General features: G+C 44.2%; 1 protein-coding gene across 4 annotated transcripts in view; it reads left to right on the forward strand.

Annotated features, from left to right (window-relative positions):
* Nucleotides 1-577: 577 nt before the first annotated feature.
* REEP3 (receptor accessory protein 3) overlaps nucleotides 578-25,173 on the forward strand; it is a 69,204-nt gene continuing 44,608 nt past the window's right edge. The window contains exons 1-3 of one of the 4 annotated variants that reach the window (XM_073353440.1): nucleotides 578-743; nucleotides 17,537-18,137; nucleotides 18,719-19,180. In XM_073353440.1, the coding sequence (XP_073209541.1) occupies nucleotides 17,558-18,137; nucleotides 18,719-18,804 (666 nt within the window). In that variant the 5' untranslated portion in view covers nucleotides 578-743; nucleotides 17,537-17,557 and the 3' untranslated portion in view covers nucleotides 18,805-19,180. Of the gene's footprint in view, nucleotides 744-17,536; nucleotides 18,138-18,718; nucleotides 19,181-22,677; nucleotides 22,759-25,173 lie in introns of those variants that run through there. The other 3 variants (XM_073353438.1, XM_073353437.1, XM_073353441.1) reach the window with 3 other exon arrangements.

Below are 25,173 nucleotides of genomic sequence, written 5' to 3' on the forward strand. Positions count from 1 at the left end.
CTGGAGAACTAATTTAGGATGTTGAAAAAAATCAGTTTTAACTTTCTGCTGTGGTGACACTTGGCCAGTTCACAGGCAGGTAGCTGGAGATGCCCGTTATTAGCCTTTAATTAGACCGGACTGCCTCTCCCCCAATATCCCGCACCAGGACCCCTTCACTGGTCCTATAAGGCGGCTGCTGTTGTATTTGTCTTCCTGGGAGAAAGACTGGTCCCCTCCCCCACCCGGTGGCCCTGTCTCCACCGGCTCTGTTCCGTGCTGGGGGCTCTGAAGAGACATGAGCAACCCCGAGGTGCCCGCCGCCCGCTGAAGAGCGCGGGCTTCCAGACCCCGGTCCACGCAGGCGGCAGAGCTGTTCCCCCGCACCCCCGGCTCCGTAGGAACCATCAGAACCCTTCCTTGGGCCAGGCTAATGCTGGAGGGGACCCAGCCCCGCCCAGAGAAAGCTGGGCGCATGCGCTGACCATGTGACTGGCCCGCTCCCCGCCCCGTCGCATGTGACCACAGCGCTTGTGCAACCTAAGAAGCGTAGGCAGCGCCTACAAGGCAGCCAATCACGTTGTAGAGGCGTGGCCTTTCCGAGCCTGGGCGTGGAGTGAGTGGGGCGGCAGGGCCTGGACGGAAGGCGTCCCGGGGGGTGGAGCCACTTAGGGCCGGGCTCTGGTGTTCAGCTGCTGCGGGCGGCGAGAGGCGGCAGCTGCCTCGGCCAGGATGGTGTCGTGGATAATCTCCCGAGCGGTTGTGTAAGTGACCCGGTCCGGTCTCCTGTGGGGACTGTGCTCGGGAGCCCAAGTGTCTCCTCCTTTGTGTGGGCAGGGGTCGGCCTGGGGGGGATGGCTCGCGGCCGGGGACCACGGCGACCCTGCCGAGGCCCCTGCGCAGCTGGCGCGGTTCAGCCGTGCGCCCCCGGGGCTGTTGTTAGCGTCTCCTTAGTGCCATCAAGGAGGGACGCGAAGGCCGTCCTGTGCAGCCGAAGCGCCGCCCGGTGGCCTCTCTGCTCCTGGGCCCCTGACAGTGGGCGGCATTTATGGCCGGGTGTCCCCGGTTCGGCCCCTTTGTCTGGTTGCAAAAAGAAAAGGAGTACTTGTGGCACCTTAGAGACTAACACGGCTGTTACTAATACAGACTAACTGTTACTAATACAGACTAACACGGCTGTTACTAATACAGACTAATACAGACTAATACAGACTAACACGGCTGTTACTCTGAAATTTGTCTGGTTGCTGTCACTTGACATTCCTGCGCTGCAGTAACGTGCAGACAGCTTGGGGGGAGGGGAGCCGAGTCCTGGGGAATGGGCCCCCAGGGCTGTGTCTCCAGAGGGCTCCTTGCTCCCAGTGTGACAGCCTGAACCAGATTCCTGTGCCCTCGGGCAGCCTGCTTCGGTCATGTGTGGGCTTGACCTTTGTCTGCCTATGCTTCCAGCGGCTTAGTAATGCATGGAAACGTTTCGTGTCCCTCTCTGGGGGAGGGAACTCCAGTTATTAGGAAGAGATCGATATTAGTAATGGGCCATTTGATCATTAAAAACATAGATAGCTGGGTATGTGATGAATGGGAGAAGCGAATGGTGACTTGCCTGCCTGGTGCAAAGGTTGCAGATCTCTTGAGACATCTAGACAGGTTTATGTGTAGTGTTGGGGAGGAGCCAGTGGTTGTGGTACATGTAGCTACCAATGACATAGGGAAGGATAGGCGAGAGGTCCTGGAGACCAAATTAAGACTGCAAGGTAGGAGATAGAAGTCCAGGGCCTCCATGGTAGCATTCTCTTAAATGCTTCCAGTTCCATGCCCAGGGCCAGTTAGACAGGCAGAAATGCAGGGTCTTAATGCATGGATGAGGTGATGGTGTAAGGAGTAGGGGTTTACATTTATTAGGCACTGGGGAAACTTTGAGGGAAAGGGGGGGCTTATACAGGAAGCCTGGGCTCCACCTAACCAAAATGGAAGCAGATTGCTGGTGCTTAAAATTAAAAAGGTGCTGTAATAAAATTAAAAAGATGTAATAATGAGTTGGGGAGAGACTCAACCAGGCCCCTGGCTAATAGGTATCTATAGAATAAGATTCCAGGATTGCCACTCTGGTACTTGCAAGGTCTGAGTGAGTGATGGACAGAGCTATAAGCATGGTTGAGGGCTCTTTGAACCTGGTGATATGTTCAACTATCCTCACTGGGGTTTGAAGTTTGTTATCCTACAATTTAAGTATCAGCCACTTTGACTTGTGTGGGTATACTCAGGTATCAATGCTTCAAGAGTCCTAGACCATTGTGATATCAGAGATAGGTAACTAAACCAATCACCACATTGACTTTACAGCTAATTTGCATATAACAATTTGGTTGTTGTAGGGAGACTACGCAGATGATGGAGTATTTGGCCCAATTGGCACACCTGTGTGAGAGGGTGGGGTTTTAGCTATTAATTAGTCTATAACATTACACCTTCAGACTTTGCTAACATTGTGTAAGCTAAATCTGCTGAAATTATGGCGGCAATCAGTTTCCTGACCATAATTGATATATCTACATACTAACCCAAGAGTAGCTTTGTGTGATACCAGAGCTTCTCCTACAATGTGATTGGCCATTTTCCTCCCCCCCCTTTATTAGAGTATACAATAGGCATATAGCTTAAACATAATTATTGTATTAAATAATAGCTACATTTTCATAACATGTGATACTTAAAAAAAATAAGCAAGTTAACTGTTTAAAACATTTGTCCAGTAACAGTTTTAAAGAATGGTGTAGAATTTTTAGGAACAGCTGCAGTGTGACCTCTTAAATTTCACAGGGTTCAAAATGCTTACTAGGAACAAAAGGAAAAAAAAAAACCTCACCAAAGAAACTGGTCACAAGAACAGAATACAAGGGATGCTACCAATCCTGATAAAGGTGACTTTTGGTTATCAGCAGCACTTATCTGAGAACCAATCCTATCTGATTGACTACAGTGTTAATGGCATTTGGATATTAGCAACTGTCATGCTGCATATAGACAACTGGGGGGGGGGTAGGTGTTTTTTTGCGGGGGGTGGTTGACCTCAGTCATAGGCAGATTTGTTAGGCTGCAACTAAGGAAGGAAGCACTGCGACTTGCTCAGGGAGAGGTCCATCCAACCCCAGTGCTTTCTTCCCTGTCTGTGTTCCTGCAAACCTGCCTGTGGCCAGTGACCACCTTCTCTCTCAAGCAATAATGGGCTGTGGTGCCCAATCCTTGTCCAACTGGGGAGCCCTGTGGAAAGCTGTGGACAGGAACGCAGCAGGGAGGGGTACTGCAGCCTGGATTCTGAGCCTTTCTGTGGGGGGCGGGAGGGGGGGGGGGGTTGAAGGCCTGTAGAGCTGCATGGTATCTCTGCCTATTCTATCCAGGCTGCGTTCTACCATGGTCCTGGAGATCCGGGTTTAGCACATCCCATAGTGCTTCCCTGGCTGCACCAAAAGAAAATAGGTGTTGGAGTAGAGGGTGGGAGGGCTGCTGAGTGAGTGTATGGCCATAAAAGATAAGGAAACAAATGTGAAGAAGAGAGATGTGCTGGTGTACTAGCTTTCCTGTGGATGCTCCTAATGCCAACAGTAAGATGGCGCTTAAGAGGATAAATTCTAAAAGTGAAAAGTGTTAGGCCTTTTCCGTATTCAAATATTGACTGTTATATTGTAATGAAAATGCCTACACTTTGACCTAAACTGCTTGATAATCTCTCTCCATTTTTGAGAAAATGCTTTTCTCTCATGAAGCTGATATTTTTTGCTGTTTCTGCTGTTTCTATTTACAGTAATAGTCATGAAGCTGAGGCTGTAAACTTTTTATTTGTTGTAAGGAAATCATTCCCATGTTGTTGAGCTTGTTTCTCTGCTGCTGTCTTATCCCTCATTTTGGATTTTGACAGTTTTCCCTGTAACTTAAGCTTTATTTGTTTTGACAAACTTCACAGAACAAAGCCCCAAACTAACTGTTCAGTCTTGATAGCGGATGCTTAAATGAGTCCAGAAAAATCTTAAGTCAACTTACCCAGTTCGCAAACAAATGTTGTAGTCAAAGATATTGCTAGTCAATGTTTAGATCGCTGATGGGTAAAGTAGACTGTGACTGCAAGCATCCCTATTCAAATACTCAATGCATACAGTCATATGTAAACATGCTCATATCAAATGTGTAGCTAAGTATGCAGTCACCTGCTTCCACTTATTTCTGTTACTGCATTAGGTCACATATAATTAATACAAAGCAATATAATGTTTGATAAGAACTTCAGTGGGTTAAAAAAGCAGAGTCAGCTATCTCATGTAGTAGTTTCATGTATTGTTGAAAGCAACAGTCCTAGACTAGCCATGGCTGAGAACCTTAGTTTGTAATTATGACATATGGCCCATAATGATGATGCTGGGCATTATTTTACACAAAATGACTGAATGTTGTAGTTGGCACATCTCCCATCCAGAGACTTAAAAGTAAATTAATGCTACAGCAGCCTGTGCAAGAAGCAGGTTGTTATCCCCACTTTTCAGATTTTTATGGGGAGGAAGGGGAGAACTGAGGCAGTATGTAGTGTGAGTTCTGCTCTTCATTGACTCTCCTTGAGAGGCTCAGATAATTTTTGTCTTTTCTGGGAGAAGGGGAGATGTTTAAAAGTACAGGTCTTAAGACCCCCTTCGTACTCTGCTTGCCCCATTTCCTAGCTGCAGATCCCTGACAAAGTGGCTATATCCAGTATCTCAGAAAGGTGGAGGCAGGAGGATGGATGACTGCATCCAGGAGGGTAAACTAAGGGACTGTGAGGCAAGCGAACAGGTCCTGTGTGAGGCTCGGGGAGTAAAAACTGAAATGGAGTTGGTGAGGGAAGGGAGCTGGAGTGGGAAATGGGGAAGGAGGTCAGGAGAAGGTATGGGGCATGCTATAAGTAGGGCTCTACCAAATTCACAGTCCATTTTGGTGAACTTCACGGTCATGGGATTTTAAAAAATCCTAAATTTCATGATTTCAGCTATTTAAATATGAAATTTCATGGTGGTATAATTGTAGGGGTCCTGACCACTGTTCCTGCTAAGCTGTGTGCGTGTGCATGCGCACACAGATCCTAAAATCTGCACACACGGTGAAACACCGCGTGCACAAAAATTTACACAGAAGAAATTTTTTGTGTACACGGCCTGTCAAAAATTAGAGGGAACATTGCTCCTGACCCCAAAAATAGTTGTGGGGGTCGCAAGGTTATTGTAGGGCCATTGCGGTATTGCTATCCTTACTTCTGCTGGTGGCGGCGGTGTTGCCTTCAGAGCTGGGCAGCTGGAGAGCAGTGGCTGCAGGCCAGGAGACCGGCTCTGAAGGCGGAGCTGCTGCCAGCAGCTGCGCAGAAGTAAGGATGGCAGGGTATGGTATTGCCACTCTTACTTCTGTGCTGCAGCCGGCGGGGTGCTGCCTTGAGAGCTGGCCGCCCGGCCAACAGCTGCCACTCTCTGGCCACCCAGCTCTGAAGGCAGTGCAGAAGTAAGGGTTGCAATACTGCAATCCCCCTAAAATAACCTTGTGATTTCCTTTTGCGTCAGGACCCCCAATTTGAGAAACGCTAGTCTTCCCAGTGAAATCTGTATACTATAGGGTAAAAGCACACAAAAGACCAGATTTGACGCAGGAGAGGGGAGACCAGATTTCATGGTCTGTGACATGTTTTTCATGGACTTGAATTTGGTAGGGCCCCAGCTATAAGAGCCGGCTTTCAATTAAATGGTCTCCAGTCTTTGATTCCTTCCTGCTTCTGCTTCTTTCACCCAACTCCCAAGCTTGCTCTGGCTCCTTGCCCTGATAAATTTCCTTTCTTGCTTCTTGATCTGCTCCTCTGCCCTGCCCTACCCCCGGCCATGTTCTGCTGGACCCAGTTTTGTGGGTTTGGAAATGGAATGACACAGTGGGAAAGATATAAACATTGGTGCCCCTCAGCCAAACGGTGCTTATTTCAGGGCCTTGCAGAAGTTGAGTTGGCTAGTGTTTGAAAAGGGAAATAATGTAACTGAATTGGGTATGGTGCAGTTGTTCGTATCTATAGAATATCTACATGAGTCCTGTATATTTTAAATAGAGACAGACCAGATTGCACACAAACAACTCCAGAAACCCTGGTTTTATTCATCCTGAGCAGCCTCCTGGAACAGCTGCCTTTATTGGTGTCCCTCCAGGTCTCCAACTGTTGTCCCAACTGCCATAGAACCTTTGCCTCCTGGCTGACCTACTGCTTTCTATTTGGTAGTCAGAAGAGCCGCAGCAGATTCATCTGAAGCAGACATAACCTGGCCCTCTGCTGATCTATTATCAGACAGTGGATTTGCTACATTTGCCCCAAGTGTCTTTAAAACAAAACAACCTAAATTATAGTTTCTCTAGAACAGACTTCAATTTCAAGAGACTCATCTCAGATTTAGTAAAACTACAGTGATATGTAGTGACTGCTAGGGCTGGAAGGAATCAGGTCAGAGCCATGATTGGAGTACATACTTTTGACTAATATGTGGACGGTTTTGAATAATACTAGAAGGGGTTAAAATAACTGGCCCATATATTGTCAGTGCTTTGACTAATCCTTCATGAAATATCTGAACTTGTCTAAGCAAATGCTTTATTATAGGGCTGTCAATTAGTCACGGTTAACTCGTGATTAATTCAAATTAATTGTAATTAAAAATTAATTGTGATTAATCCCAGTTTTAATCACTGTTAAACAATAGAATACCAATTGAAATTTATTAAATATTTTTGGATGTTTTTCTATATTTTCAAATATATTGATTTCAGTTACAACACAGAATACAAAGTGTACAGTGCTCGCTTTATATCTTATTACAAATATTTGCACTTGAAAAATGAAAAAATAAATAGCATTTTTCAATTCACCTCATACAAGTACTGTATTGAAATCTATGTATCATGAAAGTTGATTTTACAAATGTAGAATTGTGTGTGTGAAAAGAACAAAAAAAAACCCTGAACTCAAAAACAAAACAGTCGAACTTTAGAGCCTACAAGTCCACTGAGTCTGACTTCTTGGTCAGCCAATTGCTCAGACAAACAAGTTTGTTTACATTTGCAGGAGATAATGCAGCCTGCTTCTTGTTTACGATGTCACCTGAAAGTGAGAACAGGCATTTGCATGGCATGGTTGTAGCTGGCATTGCAAGGTATTAACGTGCCAGATGCGCTAAATATTCGTATGCCTCTTCATGCTTTGGCCACCATTCCAGAGCACGTGCTTCCATGCTAATAATGGGTTCTGCTTGATAATGATCCAAAGCAGTGCAGACCGACGAATGTTCATTTTCATTATCTGAGTCACATGCTGAACAAGAAGTAGGACTGAGTGGATTTGTTTCTACATGTTTTGGTGACTTCTACTGTTTAAAAACTTTTCTCTGATCTTGAAGTTTGAATCAAAGCATTCTTTCTCACTTGTAGGGTCTTAGCAATTGTGTATATATCAGTTACTGGAAGACAATATGTTGTCATAACTTGAAACTAAATTATCTATATGCTAGGTGTCAGTTACAGCCTGGTATGGGTGAGATGAGACTATTCTGTAGCAGCATGTTTAGCACTAATAATAATAATGTGATGTGTCCTACATAAACAAAAGTAGATGTCCTCTATTTAAAAAAAAAAAAAACCTTGTGAAAAACAGACTGTTGTTTTTTTCCCTAGTTACCACATTATGCTCTTTAGAAACGAAAGGTCTCCCATACATGGGACTTTTTAACTGAGAAGAAGCTGTAATATTGTACATACAGCTTAGCCAACTGGTTTGCTTGAGTTGGACGGTCAGATGGATTGTCAAAAGAAAATTTATTGGTCCATATTAGAACTGAAGATTCTCTTGTCTTCCTGTCACTTGTACTTATTACTAGAACTCATCATGACTATGGCTGAGTGTCTGTTACACAAGTCATGGATTCCACTTACCTCACAGGGGAGAGGGGGCAGCTCCCACTGCCATGTCCCTGCAGCTCTGAGGTAGAGGGGCAAGGGGGCTCCACCTGCAGGTGCCACCACTGCGGTTCCCAGCCAGTGGGAGCTGCGGAGCCGGTGCTTGTGGCAGGAGCAGTGCCCGGAACCCCCCTGGTCGCCCCTCCCCTTAGGAGCTGCAGAGACATACTAGTTGGAGCTGGCTAGGGAGCCTGCCAGTCCTGCCCCGAGCCCCAGCGGGGGTCCTGGGCCACGCACTGAGCCCCAGTGTAGATCCTGACCTAAGGTTTAGTTAGAGGTATATAATAAGTCATGTATAGGTCATGGCTGTGAAATTTTGTTTACTGCCCATGACTTGTACTAAAAATACCCATGACTAAAACGTAGCCTTAATCACGATTTATTTCTCCAACCTGGAATATTAAAGGAAGAGATGGATGGATAAGTGCAGCAGCCTTTAAACCCTGGAGTTGAAAGAAAACCTTTTGTAGTGGTAAACACCCATTTTTTTCATGGTTTGTGTGTATAAAAAGATCTTCTACGCTTTCCACAGTATGCATCCGATGAAGTGAGCTGTAGCTCATGAAAGCTTATGCTCAAATAAATTGGTTAGTCTCTAAGGTGCCACAAGTACTCCTTTTCTATTTGCGAATACAGACTAACATGGCTGTTACTCTGAAACCTACAATTCATACTGTAGTTAAACATAGCTTTGCCTTTGCCCAGAGACGCAATTGGAATTTTTCTGGTAATCCACTTAAGTGTAGAAGCTGGTGACAGATGGGTTGTGCCATGTAGTGTATTACCTTCCAAAGTAGGATTGTTCTCAACAATCCTTTTTTTTGTTTTTTTTTAAACAAACATTTTTCTCAGTCCAGTTTTAAATGTGTTTGACAAAAACCTGGTAGCTGTTAAATTACTTTGGAGGCACCTGAATGGCTCTGAGGGTAGATAAGTCTCAGCTTCTGTCCACGATTCAGATGTGGTTCAGTCTGGTTCTGACGCTTAGAACACTGACCAGTCACTGTAGAGGTGAATGATGTTAGTGTCAGTCCACTGCTTAAAACATGTCCCCACCTAACACACATTTTGCACTTGTCTGCATTTAACTGAGGTGACACACTGACTTGCAACTCCATTCCTAGTTTTAGAGTAACCGCCGTGTTAGTCTGTATTTGCAAAAAGAGAAGGAGTACTTGTGGCACCTTAGAGACTAACCAATTTATTTGAGCATAAGCTTTCGTGAGCTACAGCATCCGATGAAGTGAGCTGTAGCTCACGAAAGCTTATGCTCAAATAAATTGGTTAGTCTCTAAGGTGCCACAAGTACTCCTTTTCTTATTCCTAGTTTTGTCATCTACAGTACTCTTAATACTGGTTTTAAACAAAATATGTGGGAAATTGATGTTTGAATAAAAGTTTTGTTAGTGATGATAAAAATACCCAGCATCGTGTAACACTTGAAATGCTGCTTGGTTTTGTTTTAGATTATAATATGTTTTGAAGAGAATCTTGTACAAACCACTTTGGCTTGAAGCTTCCATTGTCTGCACCAAATAAATGATTTATAATGTTGAGTTGTGTTAAACCTTTGGGAAGCATGCTGAAAGGTTTTCTTGTTTGTCTCCTTGAATTTCCAAAGCCTGGAGCATAATACATCGTTTGAACTGAGGGTGCATGCTCTAAAGGGAAACAATAATATGGTCCAGTGATGAGAACACAAAATGCAAAAGAGCCAAAAGACTTGGATTGTATTCACAGTTGTCACTAACGTGTGACCTTAAGTGTACTTGTCAGTGACTTGCCCTCTGTATCTGTAAAAATTGGTTATTTATTTTCTGCGGAGTGCAGTGCAATTTTTTGGGTGCACAGCAATAAGTGTAAAATACTGTCTCCGCCTCCCGCTTGCCCCTCACTCTGTTACTATCAAAAGCATTGGAGCCTGAAATGGATCCAGAATGCTTCAGATAGCATTAAGGAATAAAAACAGTTTCTCCATACAACACATGGAGTTAGTAGTTTCATAGAGTAATGCCAGAAAGGACCATTAGATCTCCCAGTCTGACCTCCTGTATATCATATGTCCATACCTTTCACCTGGATACCACTATATTAAGCCCAAAGACTGAAGCTAAACTAAAATATTTTAGTCTTTGGGATACTAAACTGCGTGCTGCAGGAAGAGAATGGGTGAGAGTAATGGGATCAGTTACTCGTGAGGGAATTCTGTGCCTGTACACAATTCTGTACACAATATTTTAAAATTCTGCAAATCTCATCTGTCAATTAAATGTGGCTCCATCATGGCAGTGGGGAGCACAGGCCACTGGCTGCATTGAGGTGGGAGATTACCCTGAAGCCCCCCACCTTCTCCAGTACAGGGACTCGGCAGTGAGGCTGCATCTGACCCTAACATAGTGCAGGGGCTGGACCTGTCCCAGAAACATTCTGGGGCTCTGTGCCAGGCGCACCAGGTGTTGGTGGGCAGGCTCAGTCCAGTGGGCTCCAAGTGTGGAGGGGCTTAGTGTGGCAGGATTTGGGTGTGGAGTGAGAGGTTTCTGTGTGGGGCAGTCTGGGTGTGGGTGGCTCAGTGGGAAATCTAGAGGCACAGGGACTTGTTGGGGTGGGGGGGGGTTTCTGGGTGCAGGGGCAATGGGACTCTGCAGGGGATTCACAAGAAGGTGGTTGGGACACAGCTCAGGGGTATGTCTGCATGTCGGGGGGCTCAATGGGGGCAGTCTGGGTGCTGGAGGAGTGGAGCTTGATGGGGTGGGAGTCCAGGTGCAGCTTGTTGGAGGAATCCAACTGTATGGGGGTATGGCTTGTCAGGGTGAGGGTTCAGTCGGCCTGCTTAATGGGGGAGCTCCGGCTGCTGCTGAGAGGATGCCATATGCTGTGCCTCTGCTTTTCTTTGCCCCCCCCGCCCCCAACATCTGATTCTCCTCACTCCCACATTTCCCTGCCCTATTCCACTCCTCCCCCACCCCCCGCAATATCCCGCTCCACCGCAGGTACTCTCTGTTACACAGAAACCAGGAAGGCTCCTAGCATGCATAAGGGAAGCATGACTGTCACTAGGACCCAGGAAGCGGTATTCATCTGCAGAGTCACAGATGCAGCCTCCTTCAGCTGAGCAGCTCTGCGCTTGCAGAAATGCGGGGCAGCGGGCAGGCAGTGGCTCATAACCATGTGTGGCCCCTGTGCTTTGCCTCTGTTGGGGGGGCATTCTCCCCCCAAGAACTGTGCCCATGGTAGTCTTCCCCCCTCACCCTCCTTCCCTTCTTCCCCCATGGCTTCCCTTTGCTTCACTGCTGTTTTCTGCAGGGAAGCACAGGAATTCTGCAGGAGGGTATGTGTTTTCTGCAGGCATGCAGTCATACAAAATCCCCCCAGGAGTAGAGCTGATGCTGGAATTTAGTCTTATGCTCTGAAGCCCAGCACACCTTTCGTTAGTTCAAACGATATTTTATAGCTGCTGCTTTGCCTATATACTCTCTGGTGCTACATAGGGAACTCTATAGGGCTGGAAGCATGCTCAGTGCAGTTGACCCATAGCAAACTGAGGGGCTGAAGCATGCTTGGACCGGATGGAGAATGGCTAAAGGTATACTGTGGGAGATGACGTTCTTAGTTAATGCTCTTGGCATATATTCCAGATTACAAACTGTTTTTAAATGCATGTGTCTCCCGCATTTCAGATGGAAGAATAACAAAAGCATTGTGTTGTGACATAAAAGGGTGTTCCTAGTACAAAACAACAGGTTTCAGAGTAACAGCCGTGTTAGTCTGTATTCGCAAAAAGAAAAGGAGTACTTGTGGCACCTTAGAGACTAACCAGTTTATTTGAGCATAAGCTTTCGTGAGCATAAACTGTAGCTCACGAAAGCTGATGCTCAAATAAATTGGTTAGTCTCTAAGGTGCCACAAGTACTTCTTTCCTAGTACAAAACAGCACTCATGCGTGTTCTGCTATCCAGAATATGCTTAACTGAGGTATTCAAGCTCATAAACACTTCCATACCTGTGGTGCAGTAATTTATCTTTTGTAATCTTATGTGAAGCCAACAACTAATATGTTAATACAGATACGTTTCAGGAATTTAAGGGTCCAAAGCCAAACCTGGTATCCAAATACCTCATGTGCATTTTGGATCTGGATGGCTTTTAATCCCTGATGAGCAAGTCCGTAGAAACACAGGTCTCTAAAAGATGTGAATCTGTAACAAACAGCCCCTCTCCCATATGTTTCATGTTTAAAGGGAAGCTATCTGTTTGCTGTGGATAAGCTGTTTGATCTTTTAAAAAACAACTGAAATTTGTCATGAAATTCCAGAATTTTCACTATATGAAAATAACATGCCATTATAGAAACTTCAGATTTTGAAGACTATTGAAAAGAACATGAATTAGGCACTACAAAGGGATTGTTAATAATCTTTGAATTTAAAGGTGTTTCTTTGGGTTGTAGCAAACTATTAGCTACAGTAGTAGTGATGCTAAACAATTTGGTTCCAATTTGCCACTGGAAAATTCACCCTGTTATAGGTGTATGCTGTAATGATACAGAAATAGCCCTTATTCCTTTAAGAATGTAGCCTTTTGATGGCAGATGTGATTTGAATGTAACCAGCAAAGGAAGTGCAGGGTACATGATCTATTTGAATGTAACATTTTTGGAAAATATTTTCCAGAAGTGCAAAATATTAAACCAAACACTGGGCCTTTGTTTTTCAGCATAAACATGTAGTAGGTAGCAATCATTCAAATTAGGAAACATTTTACAATTTTGTTAAAGTAGTGAGGGAACGACTTTTGTGAACAAGACTGAAGAACTCTCAAATAAAATAGTATAGACACAGAAAAGGTGTTAACTAATATTGAACATTGCCCATTTGTTTTCTAACTTCAGATCAGCAATCTGCTCCCATGTCCAGATGTCACAATTTCATCTGAGCTAAAGTTTTTTGGAAAGAAATGTGTATCCCTTGCTTTTACTTAACTTCTATTTTACTTATTTTTTTTTTTAAGTGCAAGAATCCAAGACAGAAGAACTTTCTGTGAAGAGTTCCAATATAATGCTTTTTGCTTTGCTTCCCTTTGCTAATGTAGCTGTTGTAATAGAAATCCTGGCTTTGGAAGCAAAGAGTAGATAGGGAAAAATGCACCCTCCTTTCCTTCCCATTCACTCTCTGGTATTTGTTCTGGCTGTTAATTGTCATATTTTTCTCCTTATGTAACTTTCATAGCCAAGCCTCAAAGGAATCTATGGGAAAACAGTCTGTAGAAGGAAATTCTTGTTTAGTTCTGTGACACCAGGAGTAACATTTAAACATGTCACCAAGAAAATTTACTGTAAATTGAATTTTCACACATTTCCCTTAGTTTTGAAAATGTTTTCTTTTAATTTTACTTGATTAACTGATGCTACTTGTAACATCTAATGACTATTTAGACACACAAAAGTATGGGGGGTGTGTGTGTGTGTATATATATATATATACACACATACATATACACACACATACACATACACTACTGTCCTAAGAAGTTACAAGTTTCCCATGAAAATTTCTATAGCTCACAGTTTTGGGGTTCTGGGGATTTATATTCCCATCTTCGGTGTTAAGTTTCTCATTTCCTATTCACGTAGGTTCCATTATCCAAGACATGTAAAGTTTTCGGTGTTACGTTTCTGTGACACAAGTACTTGAGGTTAATACAAATCCTAGAAAGTTGATGTATTTGTGTAGATGAGGATACAATGAGATCAAATTTATGCTATGCTTCCCTTCAGTTGTGAAATGTATTGTGGAAAGAAATCCACTTCTGAAAACCCATAGCGGTTTACATAATTCCTTAGGTGGTCAACCATGTTTTTAGAGACAAGGTGGGTGAGGTAATTTTGTGTGGTGTGTGTGAGAGAGAGAGACTAACTTCTTTTGGTGAGAGAGACAAGCTTTGCAACTTAAACAGACCTGAAGCAGAGCTTTGTGTAAGCTCAAAGTTTGTCTCTCTCATTAACAGATGCTGTAATAAAAGATATTACCTCATCTCTCTAATATCTTGGAACCAACGCCTGTGCAACAGTGCATGCAAACTTGTTTTTAGTCTCTAGGTACTGCCAGTCAAGTGTGACTTCCTTGCCCATAAGGAATGGAATTCCCTTTTCTGAAGTAGTTCACATGCTAGTGCTGAAGTTAGACCAACAGGAGCCCAGTTATAAACAAAGCTTGCCTCTGGTAAATAAGCTTAATGAAAACGTCAGTATCTAACCTTAGGCCTACAGCTGCCACATGGAAAAATATGAAGGTTAGCTCTGCCCACTCTGGTGTATTATATTACAATAATGTTGTATGATTAACAGCTAATCATAACTTAAATGCATAATTCTTTAGCCTTCAAGGGGAAGAAGGGGTGTGTCCCGTGTTCGTTCTCTCTCTCTCTCTCTCTCTCTCTCTCTCCCCCCACCCCCCCAGTCTTAACCAGGGTATGTCAGAGTTCCATTCAAAGTCATCAGTGGTATAGTTGGAACGTAGCAACATCTTACAACTGAACATGCTAGATTCAGTTTACCAGTGCAAAATAATAGTTGCTGTATTTCTGTGTTAAAGTAGTATATTGAATAACAGTAGTGAACATGTGGTAAAAAATCATGAGTCATGTCCTCAAATCATGACTTAAAAATAAATTTCAAAAAAGGTTCTCTTTACTTGTCTTCTGATTTCTGAGCCTTTAGTGTACATGTGGGTGATGGTTTTTGAAGCTTTAGTTTTCTCTACAACTGCAAGGATTAGAAACTTTTAAGGAAGCCTCACAGTTGAGGTTCTCATATAATCATTTGAGTCCAAAAGCTGGGGCTGCAAGAACAATATGAAACTCATCATAAAATCACAGTATTTGGCAGTACTGATATAGACATACCTGTTAAATATTGCAATTGGATCTTCAGAATCTTAATCCCTTTGTTACTCGTTTCTGGGCTCCCCTTACTTCCCCCAAGATAGAAATAGCAAAATAAAGGGCTACGTAACCTATTGAGTGTATGGATATCAAGTGATTCTGATGAACTCTTAATTCTCAAACGTACAGCCACGGGGAGAGATGGGAGTTCTATTTAAAGTCTATTTTAGGGCTTTCTGGGTGCCCATCACTGTTGCAACAAAGCACTTGAATATTCCTTTATATGACCTTAAAAAGCTGGAAAAACTAATTTAGTGGATGAAAAAATAATTTCCAAGGGATTGAAAACCATTTGTTCTAGGGGAGTGTATGGGACTGAGTGAAGTGAACTCTAAACTTTACTTATTTGTATGCTGGTATTTAGGTAATCAAGTTTAAAATATGTTCTCTCACTACAATCTAATCCAAAAATCTCTAATTCTGTTTCTATAAGGTGTTTTTTAATAAAAATATATTCCTTGTCCCTCATTTATACGTCTTAACTATGTTCAAGTTCATGTTCTGATGGCTGTCATTTATCTGACACCACCCACTGTTAGGATCCTGGTGCAAGCATCCTGCCTTTGCTGTGACCATCATGCCTTTGCTGTGATGAGTGGCAGTTGCTTGCTCATGACACCTGCTATCTCTTCTCAACTTAAACATTCCTTATCTTCATTTCTTAGATGTCAGCCCTGTTGTTTTCCTCTTTCCGTTCCTCATCCCCCAAACACACTTTCATGAGGTAGTAACCTATCCACCCCACTGCAAAAAAGTTGTCATAATAAACATCAGCTTTCATATTTAAAAATAAATTGTTTCTAGCCGCCTTCATTGCTGAAAGTATTCAAAATGTAAACTGAAGCTACAGTTCAGTTTGTCATAACTTTTTCCTGAAAATCATTGGTTAGTCTGTCCATCATTCTTTATAACTTTATTTATAATAAAGGGTCACTTTTTTTTACTAAGCCATGTTTTTTTTTTTTACTATGACCATCACTTCAGATACATCTGTACTGCACACTCCTTTTGTCAATGTGTAGCGTACACACGCTACCCGCCCCCTTGGCATGGGTATGAATAGCAGCATAGAGGGTGAAGCACTACTTACGTGAGTAGGTTAAAGACACTCCTGAACCCTGTGGGTATGTGCCTTGCAGGACTCTTGTCCAAGCAGCGCCTTCTCTGTCGACATTGCTGTTTTTAGCAGTGTAGTGTCTGGCTGCCTTTCTGCTGCTGGAGACTTTCCCCACCTTAGTGAAAGACTGGTAGTTCCCCACTGCCAAGCCTTTCCCAGCTACCTCCACCTCCTGGAGCCTTTCACTAAGGTGTAGTTACGTGTTAGCGTGGATGCATCCCACTTTTCACTGTGGCTTGTAGCTGCACATACCCTGCATGCTGCCATGAGGTGTGCAGTATAAACATAGCCTTTTGAGTACTTCTGCAGGAAGTGGGGAGTGTGCTGTGTTACCTTAATTACCAGGAACTGGATGATAAGATATATTCTTGACCTGATCTACTATTAATTTCTAATTTACAGTCATCTGTCTGATATCACAGATGGCTGCCGTGATGTCACAAACAGTGACAATTTGCAGCGGTGAATAATCCACAAGAACAGATTAATTTGGGGTGAGTCAATTTCAGGCAGTTGGTGTCTGTGCGCTTTTCATGCGTGTAGAGATTAACAGAAATATAGCAAACAGTAAAATCAGAACAATGATTTCTGAAGGCTTTTCTACACTTGAAATGCTACTGTGGTATCATTGCAGATGCACTGCTATATTGCTTCAGTGTAGACATTATCTATGCCAATGGAGGAGGGTATCTTCCATCAGCATAAGTAATCCACCTCCCAAGAGGTGGTAGCTAGGTCAGGGGAAGAATTCTGTCTACCTAGTGTTGTCTGCACTGAGGGTTAGATCAGCTTAACTACACTTCTCAGGGGTGTTTTTTCACATACTGAGCGACATAGTTAAGATGACTTAATTTTCTAGTGTAGACGAAGCCTGAAATTGGAGATGGATGGAGTTGACAGAGGCAGTGTTCTGTTTCTGTTCTCAGTGGAGAAGTAATGCTATAGTAATTGGAAATAGGATACCCTCAATTCTAATTGTCTCAAAGATAGTTATGAAAAATTGATTAAACCTCTAGATGTACTAAATATTCATGAGTTTACCCTGTAAGTATCTAAGTAGGGAGTAATACAGAAATTAAGTCTGTTAAATTTAAAGTAAGAAGTCAAGAGTGTTTGGCACAATATATCCGTGAACAAGTAATAGGCATGCAGGTAAATGAGTCCTTAATATAGCCCTGGTCTACACTAGGACTTTAGGTCGAATTTAGCAGCATTAAATCAATGTAAACCTGCACCCGTCCACACGATGAAGCCCTTTATTTTGACTTAAAGGGCTCTTAAAATTGATTTCCTTACTCCACCCCTGACAAGTGGATTAGCGCTTAAATTGGCCTTGCTGGCTCGTATTTGGGGTACTGTGGACACAATTCGACGATATTGGCTTCCGGGAGCTATCCCAGAGTGCTCCATTGTGACCGCTCTGGACAGCACTCTCAACTCAGATGCACTGGCCAGGTAGACAGGAAAAGAACCGCAAACTTTTGAATCTATTTCCTGTTTGGCCAGCGTGGCAAGCTGCAGGTGACCATGGAGAGCTCATCAGCAGAGGTGACCATGAGGGAGTCCCAGAATGGCAAAAGAGCTCCAGCATGGACTGAACGGGAGGTACGGGATCTGATAGCTGTATGGGAAGAAGAATCCGTGCTATCAGAATTCTGTTCCAGTTTTCAAAAGACCAAAACCTTTGTCAAAATCTCCCAGGGCATGAAGGACAGAGGCCATAACAGGGACGCGAAGCAGTGCCGCGTGAAACTTAAGGAGCTGAGGCAAGCCTACCAGAAAACCAGAGAGGCGAACGGCCGCTCCGGGTCAGAGCCCCAAACATGCTGCTTTTATGATGAGCTGCATGCCATTTTAGGGGGTTCAGCCACCACTACCCCAGCCGTGTTGCTTGACTCCTTCAATGGAGATGGAGGCAACACGGAAGCAGGTTTTGGGGACGAAGAAGATGAGGAGGAGGAGGTTGTAGATAGCTCTCAGCAAGCAAGCGGAGAAACCGGTTTTCCCGACAGCCAGGAACTATTTCTCACCATGGACCTGGAGCCAGTACCCCCCGAATCCCCCCAAGGCTGCCTCCTGGACCCGGCAGGCGGAGAAGGAACCTCTGGTGAGTGTACCTTTTAAAATACTATACATGGTTTAAAAGCAAGTATGTGAAAAGATTACTTTGCCCTGGCATTCGCGGTTCTCCTGGATGTACTCTCAAAGCCTTTGCAAAAGGTTTCTGTGGAGGGCAGCCTTATTGCGTCCTTCATGGTAGTACACTTTACCACTCCAGGCCAGTAACACGTACTCGGGAATCATTGTACAACAAAGCATTGCAGTGTATGTTTGCTGGTGTTCAAACAAGATCCGTTCTTTATCTCTCTGTGTTATCCTCAGGAGAGTGAGATATAATTCATGGTCACCTGGTTGAAATAGAGTGCTTTTCTTCAGGGGACGCTCAGAGGAGCCCGTTCCTGCTGGGGTGTTTGCCTGTGGCTAAACAGAAATGTTCCCCGCTGTTAGCCACAAGGAGGGTTGAGGGGGTAGCCACACGGTGGGGGGAGGCAAAATGCAATCTTGTAATGAAAGCACATGTGCTATGTATGTAAAGTTAACAGCAAGGTTTACCCTGAAAGAGTGTAGCCACTGTTTTAGAAAATGTGTCGTCTTAAATACCGCTGTCCCTTTTTTTTTCTCCACCAGCTGCATGTGTTTCAATGATCACAGGATCTTCTCCTTCCCAGAGGCTAGTGAAGCTTAGAAAGAAAAAAAAAATGCACTCGCGATGAAATGTTCTCCGAGCTCATGCTGTCCTCCCACACTGACAAAGCACAGACGAATGCGTGGAGGCAAATAATGTCAGAGTGCAGGAAAGCACAAAATGACCGGGAGGAGAGGTGGCGGGCTGAAGAGAGTAAGTGGCGGGCTGAAGACAGGGCTGAAGCTCAAATGTGGCGGCAGCGTGATGAGAGGAGGCAGGACTCAATGCTGAGGCTGCTGGAGGACCAAATCAGTATGCTCCAGTGTATGGTTGAGCTGCAGCAAAGGCAGCTGGAGCACAGACTGCCTCTACAGCCCCTGTGTAACCAACCGCCCTCCTCCCCAAGTTGCCCAAGAACGCGGTTGGGGGGGCCACCGGCCAACCAGCCACTCCACCACAGAGGATTGCCCCCCAAAAAAGTCTGGCATTCAATACATTTTAAAGTTGTAAACTTTTAAAGTTCTGTGTGGCATTTTCCCTCCCTCCTCCACCACCCCTCCTGGGCTACCTTGGTAGTCATCCCCCTATTTGTGTGATGAATGAATAAAGAATGCATGAATGTGAAGCAACAATGACTTTATTGCCTCTGCAAGCGGTGATCGAAGGGAGGAGAGGAGGGTGGTTAGCTTACAGGGAAGTAGAGTGAACCAAGGGGTGGGGGGTTTCATCAAGGAGAAACAAACAGAACTTTCACACCGTAGCCTGGCCAGTCATGAAACTGGTTTTCAAAGCTTCTCTGATGCATACCGCGCCCTCCTGTGCTCTTCTAACCGCCCTGGTGTCTGGCTGCACGTAAGCAGCAGCCAGGCGATTTGCCTCAACCTCCCACCCCGCCATAAACGTCTCCCCCTTACTCTCACAGATATTGTGGAGCACACAGCAAGCAGTAACAGTGGGAATATTGGTTTCGCTGAGGTCTAAGTGAGTCAGTAAACTGCGCCAGCGTGCCTTTAAACGTCCAAATGCACATTCTACCACCATTCTGCACTTGCTCAGCCTGTAGTTGAACAGCTCCTGACTACTGTCCAGGCTGCCTGTGTACAGCTTCATGAGCCATGGCATTAAGGGGTAGGCTGGGTCCCCAAGGATACATATAGGCATTTCAACATCCCCAACAGTTATTTTCTGGTCTGGGAAGAAAGTCCCTTCCTACAGCTTTTGAAACAGACCAGAGTTCCTGAAGATGCGAGCGTCATGTACCTTTCCCAGCCATCCCACGTTGATGTTGGTGAAACGTCCCTTGTGATCCACCAGAGCTTGCAGCACTATTGAAAAGTACCCCATGCAGGTTTATGTACTCGGCGGCTTGGTGCTCCGGTGCCAAGATAGGGATATGGGTTCCGTCTATGGCCCCACCACAGTTAGGGAATCCCACTGCAGCAAAGTCATCCACTATGACCTGTACATTTCCCAGGGTCACTACCCTTGATAGCAGCAGATCTTTGATTGCGTGGGTTACTTGCATCACAGCAGCCCCAACAGTAGATTTGCCCACTCCAAATTGATTCCCAACTGACCGGTAGCTGTCTGGCGTTGCAAGCTTCCACAGGGCTTTCGCCACTCGCTTCTCAACTGTGAGGGCTGCTCTCATCTTGGTATTCATGCGCTTCAGGGCAGGGGAAAGCAAGTCACAAATTTCCATGAAAGTGCCCTTACGCATGCGAAAGTTTCGCAGCCACTGGGAATCGTCCCAGATCCGCAACACTATGCGGTCCCACCAGTCTGTGCTTGTTTCCTGAGCCCAGAATCGGTGTTCCACAGCATGAACCTGCCCCATTAGCACCATGATGCATGCATTGGCAGGGCCCATGCTTTCAGAGAAATCTGTGTCCATGTCCTGATCACTCACGTGACCGCACTGACGTCGCCTCCTCGCCCGGTATCGCTTTGCCAGGTTCTGGTGCCGCATATACTGCTGGATAATGCGTGTGGTGTTTAATGTGCTCCTAATTGCCCAAGTGAGCTGAGCGGGCTCCATGCTTGCCTTGGTATGGCGTCCACACAGAAAAAAGGCGCGCAACGATTGTCTGCCGTTGCTCTGGAGGGAGGGGCGACTGACGACACGGCTTACAGGGTTGGCTTCAGGGAGCTAAAATCGACAAAGGGGGTGGCTTTACATCAAGGAGTATTGCAGGCAGGACTTCATGGAGGGTTCCAATAACAAATGGTGCACCTAAGTTATTGTTCTTATTGGAACAAGGAGGTTAGTCTGACCTCTGATTGATACATGGCTAGATTTACCTCGCTGCACCTTCTCTGTGAGTGACTGCAGTGTGACCTAGAGGAATGAGTCCCCTAGACGGGGGGTGGGAAGCAAATGAGTACAAAACAAATCTGGTCTATTTCTTGTTTTGATCCACTCCATCTATCTTTTACATCTTTGGCTTGCAGCAGACAGTGCAGAAGGACTGCATGCCATCCACATCTCATGGCTGCTCGGCAGAAGATGGTGCAGTACGACTGCTAGCCGTCCTCATCTCTTGCCTGCCTGGCAGAAGATGGTACAGTATGACTGCTAGCAATCCGTATCGCCTGCCTGCTCACCATAAGACGGTTCAGTAGGACTGACTGCAGGACTAAAGAGAATGACCTGGTCAAGTCACTCCAAATTTAGTCCCTGCGCCCATGTCTGCCCAGGCGCTCCCAGCCGACGTGGCCAGGAGCACCTCGGACATGACGATGACGGCTACCAGTCGTATTGCACCGTCTGCTGCCACAAGGCAATGGGTTGCTGCTACTGTGTAGCAATGCCGTACCGCGTCTGCCAGCACCCAGGAGACATACGGTGACAGTTACCTGAGCGGGCTCCATGCTTGCCGTGGTATGGCGTCTGCACAGATAACTCAGGAAAAAAGGCGCGAAACGATTGTCTGCCCTTGCTTTCACGGAGGGAGGGAGGGAAGGGGGGCCTGACGATATGTACCCAGAACCACCCGCGACCATGTTTTAGCCCCATCAGGCATTGGGATCTCAACCCAGAATTCCAATGGGCAGCAGAGACTGCGGGAACTGTGGGATAGCTACCCACAGTGCAACGCTCCGGAAGTCGACTCTAGCCTCGGTACTGTGGAAGCACTCCGCCGAGTTAATGCACTTAATGCACTTAGAGCATTTTCTGTGGGGAGACACACACTCGAATATATAAAACCAATTTCTAAAAAACCGACTTCTATAAATTCGACCTTATTCCGTAGTGTAGACATACCCATAGAGACTAGTGTGGAATGATATAGTTAAAATTGTTGTATCTATTTTATATCCTTGTAAGACCAGAATTATTTTGTGTGTGTTGTTCTTGGTGCTAAGGTGAGTTGTGTGGTGTTTTGAATCGCAGGTCTGCTAAACCCCATCTTTCCTTTAAATGATTATCTATATTTTTAGATTGACACTGATTTGTTCAAATTCACTTGGATAATACAAGGTATCTTTTATTTGTATGGCTCATATGCTGCACTTTTACCCATATTTCTTATGTCTACCTAGATATTAACTATAATTCTCTCTTACAAGCTCTAGATTGTTCAGGGTTCTCTAGCAGTTGAGATTTTAATGGGTGTTTTGCAGAGTTTGTGGTGTATTTGCACAGTTATAGATGGCTAGATTTTTTTGTCATGTTGAAAGCTATATTTCAGGGTAGTATGTGTGACTAGAAAATTAATTCTAAGGGCAGTCCCCAAAAGTAGGTCATACCACCCTTAGCTTTTTATGTGATCTATCCAGCAGATATGATTGAGTTCCTACAGCGATAAATGGTATCAATAAGAAACATGATAGTATTTCCACTGTTATTTTTTTGTAATTCTTTGTGCCCCTGAGAGGGTCAGTCCATGAGTGGGACTTCGTGGAACTTGTGAAATGTAATTTCTTTGTTTTGTTTTTGTCTTTTCCCGTTGTCTTTCAGCTGCATCAGAGCCTTCTCAGTTCAATGTCAGATTTGGCTATTTGATGCTTGCATGCTTTCCCACTTGGATCTGAATTGAAGGTGATGTCAGTTGGAGATGTTTATGAAATTCTTAACTTTTTAATTTTGAATGAGCTGATTGCAGATCTTCAGTTGGAAGGATGGAGTCAAGGTGCATCAGTGTCTGTTCTCACCATATTTGAGTCTAAGAAAATATTGAGAGAATTTAAGCTATGCTGCTAAGAGTGCTACATTAATGTTGAATACAGCTGGAAAAATGAAATAGCCATGCCTGCAACTAGCAGTAAAAACACACTAGTAAACAGGATTACCTATAAATCTAGCAGTGTGGAATAAAGTAAATTAGATTCAGTTGAAACCAGCTTCCGTTTGAGAAGCTGGCTTTCTTCTCATCTGCTACATGAGCAGTGCACCAATATCAACTATTAAACACAAATTCCTTTTAATAATTTTAAGGTCTGAAACACACAAGATGGACAAGCGTAAAGACAATCTGATTTGTCCTTAAATTGACTTAGATATTCCCACAATATCTATTTCCAAGGATGGAAGTCTTTGTCACATGGTGGAATGTGTAAGTGTTTCTCAAATGCTGGGACTTTTTATTATTGGTTTCTGCAGGGGAATAGAGTTTAGTAGATGCTGCACTCTTTTTTTTGTAGCTGTGGCAGCAGTATAGTGTAATGTTGAGATCCAATGCTTGTCCTCAGTACCCAGTCAGCTGCAGCCCCTCACCCACACACAGTGATCCCTCTCTGTAGATCTGGAGGCAAATCTGAAGATGCAAGTAAACATTTAAAAAAAAAATCTATTCTTTGTTTAGATCATAGGTGTGGGCAAAAATGTCAGTTTTGTAACTGGTGTACTTTCCAGATGACTCTGGATTAGATGACTTTTTCATGTTCTGATTGAGGACCACTGGTAGCCATATGGGCAAACTTCACACTACCTGCTTGCATCACAGTTGGCTAAATATGTTGCTTTCAGTCCCTATTTGAGTGTGATTTTTTTTTCTTACAATGGGGTTGCTTGTGATGGTAGAGGGCGGGCTCAACAGTGCCAGGGATCACTTTCAGTTCATGTCTTACGTTACTGAAAGCTAATTCTTCAGGGTTTCAGCTGGACACTTGCAGGGATCACCTCTCTCCCAAAAATGTATATATTTTTTTAATTTCCTTCCTCTGAAGCATCAGAGATGGCCATGGCTAGAGATAGGGTATTGGGCAGCTAGGGCTCTGAAGTGGCACTGAGTATTTTCTCTCTGAAGTGATTGGTTGGCTGATTCTTACTCACAGGCTCATGATATAATGGATGGCCGGATGTTGGGTCAGGAAGAAATTTTGCCCCAGGTCAGACTGGCAGCGACCTCAGGGTTTTTCACTTTCCTTTGCAATGTGTGGGTGCAGGTCACTTGCCAGGATTGTGTGGCTACATCTCACTTCATCATTTCCCTGCCATTGGAGAGTCCTCAGGCACTGTTGCACCTCAGTCCCTACTGTTTTCTGTCTGTGGCACGTAGTAGTCTAGTCTCCTGTGTGCTGTAGTACTTAGGTCTACTTTCAGTTACTGGGTTTAGTGTGCAGGTGCTGGGTTGTGTTGTGTTGGTCGCCTGTGATATGCAGGAAGTCAGACTAGATAATTTGGTGGTCCCTTCTGGCCTTAAACTCTGACTATAAGATTAGGAAAAGCCTTGTCTGAGACTTTATCTTGCTGTTTCCCATCTTAATTCCAACATAATTTTAGCGGACTTCAGGCTAGAATTATGAACTAGGGTTTTAGACCATCTAGCTAATATGATGCTGGTTACTGCAGAATGAAAATTACATTTCAATGCTTGGTTCATGTTTTCAAATGGCCCTTCAAATCCCTTTTTTAAAAATAAAAAGTTGTCTGAAAACCCCTTTTGTTGAGTTTAAACTCTTCCTTACACTGTGCAGATGTCTTGATCAACCACCATAAATCATGCACTGATTTATTGAATGTGAAAATCTATCTTTCTCTTACTTGCCAAGACCAGAATTCAATTTTGTATTTTTCCAGCAAGAGCATCCCAACAGCTGGTTTAGATTGTAGGGGCTTCTCCTGTCCTTGCTTTGTTTTTTATCATGAAGATTTTAATTAATGTAAATCGAAGAACTTTGTGCTTTATTAAATTGGAGTTTGAAGATCATTTCTTCCAGGATCTGTGTCTTCAAGAAATTCTGTATAATGTAGTCTTCGCTTATACCAGACAATTTCAGAGGGCTTTGGGGCGGGGGTGGGGGGAGAATACAGTGTAACCTCAGAGTTACAAACAACCTCCATTTCCCGAGGTGTTCATAACTCTGAAGTGTTTAACTCTGAACAAACGCTATGGTGGTTCTTACAAAAGCTTACAACTGAACATTGACTTGATACAGCTTTGAAACTTTACTGTACTGAAGAAAAATTCTGCTTTCCCTTTATTTTTTTTTTTTAGCAGTTTACATTTAACAC

Source organism: Lepidochelys kempii, chromosome 7, assembly GCF_965140265.1.
Source record: "Lepidochelys kempii isolate rLepKem1 chromosome 7, rLepKem1.hap2, whole genome shotgun sequence".
Lineage (NCBI taxonomy): Eukaryota > Metazoa > Chordata > Testudines > Cheloniidae > Lepidochelys > Lepidochelys kempii.